This window comes from Pipistrellus kuhlii, unplaced genomic scaffold (assembly GCF_014108245.1).
Source record: "Pipistrellus kuhlii isolate mPipKuh1 unplaced genomic scaffold, mPipKuh1.p scaffold_m20_p_8, whole genome shotgun sequence".
In the NCBI taxonomy this organism is placed as follows: Eukaryota; Metazoa; Chordata; class Mammalia; order Chiroptera; family Vespertilionidae; genus Pipistrellus; species Pipistrellus kuhlii.
The window spans coordinates 48,277,134-48,291,671 of NW_023425584.1; the positions used below are offsets into that span (position 1 = coordinate 48,277,134).

Here is a 14,538-nt window from a genome sequence, read left to right on the forward strand (position 1 = left end):
GTGACCCATGGGCAAAAGCCATCACCCCGCCTGTTTTTGTAAATGAAACTTAGATGCGACACAGCTACGCTCATTCACTTTTGTACTGTGCATGACCGCTTTTGTGCTGGAACAGCAGGGTTGGGGAGTTGTAGCGGAGGCCATGTGGTGGCCAAGTCTGCGTTAATTACCACCTGGCCTTTTAGAAAAAGCTGGCTGACCCCTCCTCCAAGGTGAGAGCAGCTGATTAATTCACGTGTTTTCTGTCTGTGTGGATACATTCCGTTTGTAAGCCAGACTACCCAGAACCCTCTCCAGAGCACATTAGCAAAAGCTTCCTTTTCTCTGTGGCTGTTCCAATATTTTATGAAAAAAAAATATGGTTAGGTAACCGTATATATATATTTTTAAATCATATTCTATATTTGCGTTCTCTCACTTTAAATTACCGGGTTGATTTCTCATATGCTGGTTTGGGAAGCTTTTCCCAACATCATTACTTCAGCTGTCTCTCACATTGGGAAACTGTCATCAGCAGAAATTTGCCTTCAGAGTTTGAGGGGTAGCTGTGATTGGTATTCATTTGTTTCTGGGGATGAAGAATCCTGTCTCGGCATTAGAAAACTTCAGTGACACTTGTCACTAACAAATATTATCCAATACTTCTCTGTGATTATAAAAGGAAGTGAGAGATTCCAGAAAACAATCCTTATTGCGCAACCCACATTGCCTTACTGAAGCATTTAGTAGCTACATTATTTTGTTCCTGAATAGAATGCTTAAAGTTCAGTTTACAAGTTACACAATTAGACTTTCTTCAAGAAAAATGGTAATGAATTCTATGTTAAATGTTTTTTTTATGTCTTTGTTGTTGAAGAATTGGATATAGTGTTATCTGACACAGCTACGACTTTCCTATTTTGAAAATTTGCTTCTGACCCACAAACAATAAGACACAAACCCCCCTTATATTCTTTTCCTACACTAGTGTTAGCCCTGGGAAGTTAGATATTGCATCACATTAATTCTCCAAGTGGAAAGAAAATATAATGACCTAAAAATTGCTCTTGTGTAATCTTGTGTCCTTTTTGAAGGACAGAGTATGGAGTTTTAGTATTCACATTTTAAAAAATTCTCACCAGAGGAGATGTTTTTATTGATTTTTTTTTTTTAGAGATAAGGGTGGGGGAAAGAGAGGGAGAGGGAGGGAGGGAGGGAGGGAGGGAGGGAGGGAGGGAGAGAGAGAGAGAGAGAGAGAGAGAGAGAGAGAGAGAGAGAGAGAGAGAGATATGAGATGAGATAGAAATATTGACTGGCTCCCTCTCATACTTACCCCAACCAGGGATTCAACTGCAGCCTAGGTATGTGCCCTGATGGGGAATCAAACCTGCCACCTTTAGATATTGAGGGCGATGCTCCAATCAACTGAACCTCCCAGTCAGGGCTAGGGTTCACATTTTAAAAAGCCCTTCATATACCATGTTATTGGTGCCTACATTAGCATTTTCTGAGCATTTCCGAGGTGCCCACCTGATCCTGACTCTGGACTTCTTCAGCTGCTTTAGTGACACTGAGCTGCTTGTAGACTCATGCCCTAAAATTGCTGTTTTCCCCTCTCTTTGTACCCCTACCCTTTTCGTGGAGAACTTCTGTGCCCTGTTTTGGCCCAGCTCTGCATTTTCCCCTTCAGGAAGTCTTCTCTTACTCAGGCGCCTCCTCCATGCAGTTTGCCAGCATTGTGCATACAGAGTCATATTATGCTGGTGTGTTCACTCTCTTGGCAGTACTCTCACCCAGGATGCACTAAATCACCCATCGTCTCCCTGCATGGCTAAAGAAGGTTCTCACAATGAGGCAGATGAATGTCTTTAGAAACTCCTGCTCCCCTGTTTCCAAGGGCCAGCCGTCCCGCTCAGGAATGTTCATGGTTCTGTGGGAAGTGCTCTGGCCACTGTTTGTAATGATCCTCCCTTCATTCTCCTCTCTTCTCAAACTTTGTCCCATGCTCAAGCTCTCGGAGAGATACCCAAAAGATTAGTGAAACAGAGACAGGTCCCCAGCCTGAAAAAGAAGTGCGGATCAGAGATGCACAGCTGGAAGACACCCACAGCGGATGCGTATGAAGTTATGGAAGGCCACAGGCCATAGGATGAGTAGAGAACAGAAGGAAAAGGTCCCAGTGCTCCGTCAGGAAAGGGGAGCTTAGTTCCAATCCACAGCAGTGGAGATTGAAGCAAGCCATCACAGCACTGGGTGAAGAAAAAAAGGAGTGTAACTGTGAGCTGAGGATAAATTGAAGAAGGAATGAGACCTTAGCAAAATCTAAGAAAGAACTAACATGCAGGTAGTTAATGACCAAAAAGTGAGACCTTTGTCGCAATAACCCTTCAGAATGCTGTTCATGAAGACAGAACAAGAGAGATATCTGCTGAAAGGGAACACAAGGTCACGTGAGGGAATGTCTCTTCTGTTTTTCAAGATGGATCAGCTTTTAAGAGTTGAGAGCACCTCTAAAGGACCATGTGAACCAAAAGTTATGGCTCGACATCTCTAAAGTGGGGGGAAATGGGGTGCTGAGCAGGCACCAGTGTTGAACTGTCCTAGGAGAACAGACCCTTCACTCCCTGCAGTGGGACATCAGGAGAAAACAAGCGCCAGCACCGTGGGTCTGCAGGTTTCATGAAGGGAAGCGAAGCTAAGGGAGATGCTCCCAGATGGTTATTTTGTCCGTGACAAGGCTGGGGAAGAGAGTTCAAACTCTGGGCATCGAGAGGATTCCCTACCACACAGTATGCATGGCCTCTTTGGGAGAAACCCTTACACAATGAAACACAGCAAATGAACCTGTGCTTAAACTTTCACTTGGAGAGTTCATGGACAACAGGGGGCTTGGGCATACATGGGGAGGGGTTTGGGATGGGAATGGAGGGATGAGGACAATTATGAGACACCATAATCAATAAAGAAATTAAAAAAAATAGACAATAGCTCTCAAAAAAAAATAAAATGAATAAAGTTTCATTTGGTTGGAGCATCGTTCCGTATACCGAAAGGTCATTGTTTCAATTCCCAGTCAGGGCACATATTCAGGTTGCAGGTTTGATCCCTGGTTAGGGTGTGTGTATAGGAGGCAACTGATTGATCTTTCTCTTTCTCTTTCCCTTTCCCTTCCTCTCCCTCTAATATCAGTAAAGATTTTAAAAAATATCCTTTCCTATTCTAAGCCATGTATTTCTTTTTTTCCCCTGTGACTTTTTAGTTTGAATTTTTAGGGGCCTTTGTTTGGGGTAATAACAAGGGTGGCACATTATTGTAACGTGTTTTGAGGTTCCTTTTTCTATTCTGTATATCTCTGGTCTCCTTTGGTAAATGGTTCCTTTTATTTGCATTTCAGCATTGTTTGTTATAGATTCTGTCTTCACATGGAAAGCCCTCCCATCCAATGTAAGAGTGAGTGCGGCTGCGGTTGGAGTCTGTGTGGCTGCTTGTGTCTTGTCAGTCTCCCCTCCTGTGCTGTGTGCCAACACGCCCAATGTTTACTGACTTGTGAGCTCCAGGGGCGCTGCTTTGCTGGCACCTGGAATCCTCAGGTGGAATTCTCAGCTGCGAAGGGCAGACGGAGCGTATTTAGACTCTGCAGCCACAAACCTAGCCCTTAACCTAATGTATTCTGATAAATCATAAAGTTGACTTTGACATTTCTGAGGAGAGGGAGGGGGAAAAACAGCCCTTAAACAGAAGCGTTCTGTTAATGGACATGATGGACCCCTTTGTTATGTAAAGACAGCCCTCCCACTATTTCCCAGAGCTCTGTGGGACTGGGTGGCGCATTTCCCTGGCCCCTGGCATGGTGCCCCACCTCCTCTTCCCAGGAAATATTTGTGGAGAACTCAGTGTGTTCATACATGTAGTCGTGATTCCATGTCTGTATTGGCAGGGCCAGATAAAGCCGCTAAAGGTGGTGTTCATGTTAGCTCTGGGTGGGATGGGAGAGGGGAAATGCAGTGCTGACTTTTTCCTTTTGGGAAAACTAATCTGATGTTCTTTTGTTATCACTCTTGTTCTCTAGGCATTGAGTGTAACTGAAACCCTGATCAAACCCTTGGAAAAATTCAGGAAAGAGCAACTGGGAGCTGTAAAGGTTGGTGTCTAAATTGGAGTGCGCTTGCAAGCAGACAGCGTCCATGCCTCTGTGCCTCGGTGTGCCCTTTACTCACGCTTGGCAGCTTTGAAGGAGCTGCTGGGAGAAACCATCTGCTTTATGTTCTTAATGTGCGTTTCCCCTTGAGGTGTGTCGGGGGCGGGGGTGGGGGGAGATATGAAATGAAAAACAAAACAAAAAACATGGACAGGACCATGAAGCCTCTAGTAATCTTCTCGGGCTTCACTCTTCCATATAGGGTTTTAAGACGGCCTTGAACCAAACAGCACATTTATCCCCGAGAGGAAGTGCCTAGCCCTGTATGGAGGAGTGGAGCATTGCAGCGGGTTAGAGAGCGATTTAGGAACTGGGCTGCACCACGAGGCCATTGAAACTAGGAACAGGCCGTTAGGCTATGTGGATGTGATTTCCTTCCTTTTAGTGAGCTTCTGTTGGGCGCCAGTGCTGCTATCGGAGCTGGGTGTCCAGGATGGGCGAACCACACGGTGCTCAGGGATGGAGGAGCGAGCCAGGATTTCCGGGAATAATGGATGATGTTGCCACAGGGGGCCTGGATATATTTAGCAACTAGTAAAGTTTTCCTTAGAGCCCCTGCTTTGAGATGATCCCAGAGAAATAATTCCACTAACCTTTCCTCTGAATCTTGTGCCATGTACTGGAGGGAGAAAAAGTAATATTCTGGGTGTGGTAAACAATTTTTTACTTGGCCCAAGAAGAAGAGAATAACATCAATTTTAGGCAGGAAAGAGAGTTTTTATGTTGGTATTTTGTCCCTCCCCCTCCCCCATGGGCTTAGGTATGTGAAGTGTTTTTCCTTATCTTCTTAAAAATGCTATTAAATTAAACACACACACACATACACATTAACATCAAGGCCTCAGTGGCTGTAGCTATGCAGATGGGCCCACAGAGCACCAAGTATTTAGTTGCTATTTATGGAATCAGTTTTCTTTTAAGCCATTTGTTAAACTGTATTTCTTTTCGGTATAGTATTTTACAGTTCTTAGGATGTCTATATTCTTTAATTCTCATTCAAGGATATGGTTATTGATTTTAGAGAGGAAGAGAAGGAGGAGGAAGGGGGAAGGGAAAGAGACAAACATTGATCAGTTGCCTCCCATACATACCCCTACTGGGGATTGAACCTGCAACCTAGGGATGTGCCCTGACCAGGAATCGAACCTGCAACCTTTTTGGGGTACAAGATGATGCTCCAACCAACTGAGCCACCTGGCCGGGGCAACGCTGTGTTTTGAGGCGAGGTCAGGGAGGGTGCCCCCCCCCCCCCCCAATGTCCCTTCCTGGGGTCCTTAGCTGAGCTTCCGGAAGCTGAATTGTGTTCTCTGGCTTTGTAGCAGGACACTGGAGGTCTGGTTTCCCACCTGTGACTGGGACAAGTACTGGGCTCTAGTTTCTGATCTGTAACCTGAAGGAATTGGGGGCTCTGATTACTCTGTTTTGTAGTTTTATTATTGGTTTTATGATCTTGTCTTCTTAGAATATTTTAAAACTTGAACGTCTTAGTTATTTTCTCTTTCAACATTTCTCTGGTAGGTATTGAATGCAAAAAAAATGTCCATTTATTATTTTTCTCATTTTAGTGGAATGATGGTAGTTGTATGGCAAGGATTATGTTCTGGAAATGAAACATGATTGTAATTTAAATATATTTTCTTTTTATTTCCTATATTAACTGCTGGGTTTTCCTAAATTCCTCATCTTAGGTTTTCTGTTGACTCCTCTCCGTCAAATGTCCCCAGCTTCTAGCTCAGAGTATAGCCTATAAAGCAATTGCAAAATGAACTGCCATATGAAAAGGAGAAATTATTTTAATAGTTTTGGTTTATGCCTGGAGCTGGTTAGTGGCCAAATTCTATCCCAAAGTCCCCCTCTTTTATTTCCTCATTGTTCTTTCAGCTTCAAGTGTATGAAGGACCCATCTTACTTTCTTGTCCTGTACAGTATGTTTGTTGACTGTTACACCTATTGATGTTCTCTTTCAGCGGGCCAGTCACTGTAGGTCATAGGCAGAAGCCTTTTTGTTTGTTTGTTTTACCAGCAATCTTGTATGTTACAATAAAGAATAGAGAATGGTGATGTTCATGTAATAGATAACCATTTGCCTCTTTTATTAGATTCCTAAATCTTGAAGAGAAAATACTATGCTTTATTCTTTGTTTTCTAGTAGCCTCTACTCTGTCTTAACTCTGTAAGGTACCTAATAAATAACCAATTTTACTGAAAATTCTAGAAAGCTTTGTAATTAGGGCATTTGGTTATTTTCTACATCCCTGCTTCCTAAACATGCAATCATATTTTGACAAGCACATTGGTCTTGTTCCACTGGTTTATCTACTTACCTGGGGTACTTAAGAACATACACACACACACACACACACACACACACACAACTGATTCTCTTAGATTAAGGATCTTATTTGAAATAGCATAAGGCAGTTTTCATGTAGGGATTTAAAAAAAAAGTCTTTAAAAGTTGACCACAGCAGAATTTTTTTGGGTGTGAATGACAAAATGTTTATCTTCTCTTTTCTCCTTTTCCCCATTGGGTACTGCCCTACCCTTTGCCTTCATCTCGAAGCTCTTTCAGTTCTGTTTACTCTTTTCTCCAATTTCTACAATCCTAATTAGGTGTTTAGCTTGTGGTTTTACTGTCATCTAAACTGCTAGGTGGTTTTGTGAATTGGATTTTTTAAAAGCCCCAAAGTATCTTTTCTACTGTTAGCTTTTTCTCTATGGCTATATGCTCCTTCAGTCATCTCTCTTTACTTTGGGCTTTTCCCTTCACTCTGTAGATTTTGCTGCATTTTCTTATTCTCATCTCCGTTGAAAAAGCCCCATCGGGGGGTCTCTGCTGTGTCACAGCAGGTTGCTGGTCAGTGTCCCTCATGGCCTAGCTCAGCTCTTGCCTCCTCTGAAGCGGTGTCACCTCCCTCAGGGTTTGTCACTCATTCCCTAGTGTCCACACTGCACTGTCAATAGCTGACTTAGGCGCAGGAAACGAATACAGGCACCAAACCAGATAGAAGCCAAGTAGAGGTATAAGAACACGGGGAAATACTAGAACTCGATAAGAGTTGCAGTGGGAGAATTTAAAATTGCTCCTCCAGATTTTCAGGCAATCAGGTAATGAAAATGTGGCTTCTACATGGGTACAGCAAAACTTACTGTTATTTTAAATACATTTTTTATTGATTTTAGAGAGGTAAGGAGAGGAAGAGAGAGGGAGAAACATTGGTGTGAGAGAGACACATTGATTGGTTGCCTCCTGTATGCACCCCGACCGGGAATTGAACCTACAACATGGGTATATGCCCTGACAGGGACCCAATCGGTGAACTTTTGGTACACAGCCAGAGCTAAACTTATATTGATAATAGAACTTATTTAAATGCTATTTGCAAAGGCTTCTTCTATTGCTTTTTGGCTTAGAAGGCCCTTCTGTTTTCTGATGTCTATGAAAATACTCTTTTTTTATGACTTCATTTTTTACTGTGACTCATTCAATCCATCTGGAATTAATTTTAATATGAGATATGATTCTCATTCTGTTTCCAGACAGCAGTTAGCCAGTTACTCTAGTGCCATTGGTTGAATAAAATTACACACACACACACACACACACACACATGTGTGTGTGTGGGTATATGTGTGTGTGTGTGTGTGTGTGTGTGTGTGTGTATATATATATATATATATATATATATATATATTCTCAGTGATTTGTAATGACACATTTATATGTATATACATACACATATTTATAATTTCTAATGTATTCAGAAGATCTGGTTGTTTAAAATTGTGGTTCTTAGTGTTAAGAATTCTCTTTACCAGTTACACAGTGTGCATCTTATTTGACTAATTTTAAGTAATAGCTCTTCACTATTTTCTTTTGCATGTGAGATTTTATTAGTGATTACAAGCTGACTTACCATTAATTATTAGTTATATTTAACCTGTGAACATAATTTTGTTTGGCTTACTCATGTGAAAAACTTTTAAATTTGTTAACACTATTTAAAAAACACTGGGTGTTTCAGCTCTTCCAGAAAAAGTCAGAGGATGCCCTCGAGACTGGGCCTACATTCCCGTGAGGCAGGATGTGCTGGAGCTGTGGTGGCAGCCTTCCCCTCTGGAGCAGATAGGCTTTCTGGTTTGCCACTGCCTCACCCGCCTTAATGACTTCCTCTTCCAGCTTGCTTTATTCATTGTATTGCTCCCCAACCTATATTATTATATTAGTACTTGAGTTTGTAATGCAGTTTTATAGAAAAGTTTTTATTTGTATTTAATTTGATAGAGCCTTTTGTCTTATGTTATGCAATTATCTATCATCCATCTATGCCTAATATGCAAATTGTCCCCTCAGGAGTTTGCTTGCTTGCTATGACATGTGCTGACCACCAGGGGGCAGCTGGAAGACCCATTTGGCCCTGACCCCCCAGCCAGGCCTACGGACCCTACCTGTGTACAAATTTTGTGCACTGGGCCTCTAGTATATTATATATGTAAAATCCATACACATATGTATGTATAGCCTATATTGCAGTGTTAAAGAAATATTCATATTGTTTCAGCACAAAAAGTTATATGAGCACAAAGAAACAATAATACTCTAGAGGGCATTAAGAACAGATGCAGGAAGAAATAATTATGTAAGTCTTCCAACTCAAAAACAAAAACACAGCAGTGTTTGTATAATACCATAGTCTGTGTGAATGAATGTATTTGCATTCTCAGTGGAGGGTGTAATGTTGTTCTGTGGCTAAATTCTTTCTTCACGAAGCTTTGATATCACCCTATTCTTTCATTCCAAACTTGACCCACGTGTTAAGTTCCATCCCCCATTGTTGCTGAGTGTGCTGGGTGTTTTGATGCTGATTTTAGCATCATTCCTTCTTTTGTCCCATGCTGTGATTCAGAAGAAATCATGAGTAGAAATGTTCTCCACATTCCTGGTCAGAAGTAATCTGCAAAGATAGTGAACCTTTTTTACTTGGTGACCTTGCATTGCAGTAATCTTGTTGTAAATGCAGCTGCATGGCTTCCATTCCTGCTCTCTTTAAACTATGCAAACATGCTCCGAGAATGCTGGGACTCCGGGCAGTTAAGAGTCCTAAGTGGCCATGACTAGAACTTGAGTCTCCTGACACACCATCCAGGGTGTCCTGTATGATATCAGCTTTTTTTTTATTTTTTAAATTTTTATTTACTTTTGAAATTGATTTATTTGAGAGAGAGGAAGAAGGAGGGAGGAAAGGAGGAAAGGAGAAAGAGAGGGAGGGAAGAAGGGAGAGAGAAAGGGAGAGATTTGTTGTTCTAATTATTTCTGCATTCATTGGTTGCTTCTTATATATGTCCAGACCGGGAATTGCACCTGTATCCTTGGTATACTGGATCCATGTTCTGATCCACTGAGCTACCTGGCCAGGGCTCTATCAGCTTTTTAAAATAGTGTAGATTTTGAAATAATGGACACATTTTTGTTTTACTTTATTTTTCTGTTACTACGATAGTTGAGGAAGAATATAATCATAAAAAGCAGAAGACAGAGTATATATTCATGCCTTAAACTTAAGAAAAAATGGCTTTACATTAACCCTAGGGCAGTGGTTAGCAAATTCATTAGTTAACAGAGCCAAATATCGGGTCTAGTAATAATTAATGTCGTTTTTAAACATTCGTTTAAAATCTTGCTTGGCGTTGACTTGTATTGACATAACCTTCAAACACGTGGTATCTACAGAACGTATGAAGTGCAATTAACAAGCTTTGCTTGAAAAAGTTTGTGTTTGGTTTGGTTTTTGTTGCAAAACTAGGGCTAAGAAGATGGCGGATGAAGAGCATATTCGGCACTGCATGCTTTACGAGTTCCAATTAGGAAGAAAAGCAAGTGAGGCTGCAAAAAACATCTGTAGTGCTCTTGGTCAAGATGCAGTTAGCGCCAGAAAATGCCAGCATTGGTTTGAGAAATTTCGCGAGGGAAATTTTTCGTTAGATGACAAGAGTGGTCGAGGCCGTGTGTCCAATTTTGATCAAGAAGCTCTTCAAGCTCTTTTGGTGCAAAATCCTCAAATTACCCAACAAGAGCTTGTGACAACTTTAAATTGTTCACAAAAAACAATTTCCAATCAATTGCGTGCACTTGGCAAAGTCCAAAAGTTTGGAAAATGGGTTCCTCATGAGTTGACCGACAACAACCGTAATCAAAGAGTCACAATTTGCAGTTCGCTCCTCTCTCGTCAAAACCGTTTGCCGTTTTTAGAGCAAATTGTTACCGGAGATGAAGAATGGGTGCTGTATGTTAATTTGAAAAGGCGGCCTCGATGGTTGGACAAAAATGAGGCTCCGCAGCCCACGCCAAAACCTGACTTGCATGCGAAAAAAGTGATGTGTGTTTGGTGGAATTTTAAAGGAATTCTTCATTATGAACTTTTACCATCTAACCAAACCATTACAAGTGCAGTGTATAGTGCCCAATTGGAAAGGTTAGCCCAAGCTTTAAGAGAAAAAGAACCCGCGCTGATTAATCGGAAGGGCGTAATTCTTCACCACGATAACACACGACCGCATACTGCAAGAATCACTGCTGAAAAACTGCGCCAGTTGGAATGGGAAGTTCTCCCTCAACCTGCATATTCTCCTGATATTGCCCCTTCCGATTACCATTTGTTTTGTTCTTTGCAAAACTTTCTTCTTGGAAAAAAATTTAATAATGAAGAATGCCTCAAAAATGCATTGACCGAATTTTTTGCATCAAAATCACAAGAATTTTACAACAGAGGGATTAAAATGCTTCCTGAGCGTTGGGCACAAGTAGTAGAAAACAACGGCAACTATATTGTTGATTAAATTTTGTTGTATTGTTTAAATAAATTCGATTTAAAAAAAGTATTAGAAAACGACATTATTACTAGACCTAATATCAACAGTACAACCATTGAAATTTCTTTTGAGAGCTAAATTTTTTAAACTACTTCTAACACCACTTTTTCAAAATAGACTCGTCCAGGGTGTGGTATTTAAAAAAAATATATATATTTTATTGATTTTTTACAGAGAAGAAGAGAGAGGGATAGAGAGTTAGAAACATCGATGAGAGAGAATCATTTATCAGCTGCCTCTTGCACAACCCCCACTGGGGATGTGCCCTCAACCAAGGTAGATGCCCTTGACAGGAATCGAACCCGGGACCTTTCAGTCCATAGGCCGAAGCTCTATCCACTGAGCCAAACTGGTTTTGGCCAGGCTATGGTATTTTGTGGAAGAGCCACACTCAAGGGGCCAAAGAGCCGCATGCCAACCGGCCCTAGGGTATAAAGAAAAAGTGCTGCTATTTCAACAAAAGTTTATTCATACACATGGGTCCGTCATAGGATACGGAATGCTAGGATTGGATCTATGAGTAAGCTAGTGCAATAAATACTTTCTGATGTTCTTGAGAAGAAAACCAAGGTTCTGTGGTGGAACTGTGTGTGTGAAGTTGTGTAGCTAGTTTGTAATGAAACTTGAAGGAGGAATAGGAAGAAACTTCAGTTCCGGAGTCTGTCTCTTATCCATCAGTGCAGGTTCTTCAGCTGAGCTGGGAGCTCCTGACCTAGGGTCCCACCGGAGCAGTTTGTAGTCCCCACATAGTGGGAAAAAAAAAAAAAATGATCAATGCGAAGGGATAGATTGTATGTGCTTTATTCAGGTCCCTTGCCTACTCCGAGAAAGACCATACCAGAAAGGGCTGGACTGGTTCATAATTTTGGCTTTAGAAAGGGGAAGTTGGAAAACAGGGAAGAGAATGTTCCTTTCCAGGAGGCACTGAAGAGTCGGGGGGGAGCTTGCAGTTAGTGGAAACATTTTGACAGCTTGAGGACATAGCGTGCTCTCATTGGTGCTCAGAAATATTTATTTAGAAGTCTGCTTAAGTTGGCAAGCAGTGTGAGGGGAGATAGTTTTTCCCCCGCGATTGATTAAAACGTTGATTACTTGTTTTCTCAAAGAGCTTCTATAGCAAAAGAAAGCAAATGCTAGTTCTAGACCAGGCGTCTTCAAACTACAGCCCGCGGGCCACATGCAGCCCGCAGAGGAGTCTGATCCGGCCCGCCAGGTTTTTTGGGCAGTGAGCACAGCCGAGGTGTTACAGTAGGAATTAGTAGTTCATATAGTCCGGCCCTCCAGCTCTCTGAGGGACCGTGATCTGGCCCCCACTTTAAAAAGTTTGAGGACGCCTGTCTAGACAGTATCAGAGAGATGATGTTTGTAACATTAACCAGAGGCCCTTCAGATAGTGTTCTGAAAATCACTGCTGGGGTTAGGAAAGTCGATGGCATTTCTGGTTAGAGGATCTTATTGTTAAATCCATACTGGAGACAATTAGGAAGAACTTCCCCACCCCCATGTAATTATTATTATTATTATTATTATTATTATTATTAATATAGAGGAAAAAACTCAGTTTTAAGTGAATTCCATTTCTGTGCCAAAATCTATATCAAGTTTGCTTTTAAAAAATGTTTTTATTGGTTTCAAAGAGGAAGGAAGACCGAGGGAGAGAGAGAGATAGAAATATCAGTTATTATAGAGAATCATTGATTGGCTGCTTCTTGCACGCCCCCTACTGGGGACTGAGCCTGCAACCCTGGCCTGTACCCTGACCAGTAATGGAACTGTGACTCCCTGGTTCATGGGTTGACGCTCAACCACTAAGTCACATTGGCTGGGTGCAAGTTAGCTTTTTTAACCTTTATATTCTTATTATATATTCTTCTTTTACATTTTTAAAAAATATGGGATAAGTGACATGGCATTAATTCTAAACACTGATAAGTATGAAGACTTGGAAAATAACAGGGTTGGAATAAAGCCCATTCAACAGAAAAAATAAAGAAAAAATAAGTGGTTCTTCAATTCTAATGCTGTCTTGTGTTTGTTTTTTTTTGTAATATATATTTTATTGATTCTTTACAGAGAGGAAGGGAGAGGGATAGAGCTAGACATATCGATGAGAGAGAATCATCGATATATCGATGAGAGAGAATCATCGATCAGCTGCCTCTTGCACATCCACTACTGGGAATGTGCCCGCAACCAAGGTACATGCCCTTGACTGGAATCAAACCTGGGACCCCTCAGTCCACAGACCAACGCTCTATCCACTGAGCCAAACCGGCTTTGGCTAATGCTGTCTTGTTGATGAATAATCAGTGGTCTGATACAGATAGATTTTTTTCAGATAACTTCACTCTCAGTGGCACTTCTTTTACTTTCAGATTATTTTTCATATTTTGAACTTCCCTGCGAATTTACTGCGTGCATGCATTTCTTTCCTGTTTAATCATAGTTGTCTGTGTTTTTCTGATTCATAGGAAGAAAAAAAGAAGTTTGACAAAGAGACAGAGAAAAACTATAGCCTAATTGATAAACATTTGAATTTATCAGCAAAAAAGAAAGACTCACATTTACAAGAGGTATTGTTTTTACTTTTCTACTCATTCATTTCTAAATTTGAATAAGCAGTGCATGTATTTTTAAAAGTTTTATTAATTTTATTGGAGGTAACATTTATTAATAAGATTATATAGATTTCAAGTGTACAATTCTATAACATTACCTGTATATTGCATTGTGTGTTCAGTCAGGCCTCCTTCCGTCACTATATATTATTTATATAACTTTTTTTAAAAGGTGTTTTTATTTTAAAAACTTTAAAAAATATGTTTTATTGATTTTAGAGAGAGAAGGAAGGAGGAGGAGGGAGTGGGAGGAGAGAGAGAGAGAGGGAGAAGGAGAGAGAGAGAGAGAGAGAGAGGAAGAAAGAAACATTCATGTGAGGGAAAGGTAGATCAGTTGCCTCCTATGCGCCCCCTACTGGATAATATCAGCCTTTTGGTGCATGTAATTTAAAAAACTTTCCATGTAGGATATTGGAGATGGAAAAAAATGAACATGTACTTCCCTGAGTGAAGGAAAAAGAGTTCTTGTGGAACAAGACACAGAGTAATTAATACATCTTACAGTGATCAATCCAGTGTGAATTCATAGTATTATAATCTTGGGTTCTCAGTATATATTCACAGGAACAGTTTTAAAGAACGTTAGAGATCAACAGTTAACATTATTTTCAGGAATTGAGTCACTGAATAGCTTTCAAGATTTCTTGAAGAAATGAAATAAATTGAACAAGCTCAGAGGCCATTTTGCTCTTATGTGAAGGCAGCATTAATCTTATTTAATGCGGAAGATTCAGGAAGTTCCATTTCATTAGAAGGAGAACATCTGTTTTCCTTTTGTTAATAGACTCATTGTTTTTTTCTTTTTTTTTCTTTTTGAGGGAATTGTACGTAAGGAGAAAGGAATTTGTATCTTATCTCTCATTTTCTCGTTCT

General features: G+C 40.7%; 1 protein-coding gene across 4 annotated transcripts in view; it reads left to right on the forward strand.

Annotated features, from left to right (window-relative positions):
- Positions 1-14,538, forward strand: part of ARHGAP10 (Rho GTPase activating protein 10) — a 237,501-nt gene that overhangs the window by 85,178 nt on the left and 137,785 nt on the right. For 3 of the 4 annotated variants that reach the window (XM_045576261.1, XM_036424950.2, XM_045576259.1), the window contains exons 4-5: positions 4,049-4,120; positions 13,519-13,620. In XM_045576261.1, coding sequence (XP_045432217.1) covers positions 4,049-4,120; positions 13,519-13,620 — 174 coding nt within the window. The remainder of the gene's footprint in view (positions 1-4,048; positions 4,121-13,518; positions 13,621-14,538) is intronic. The other variant, XM_045576258.1, reaches the window with a different exon arrangement.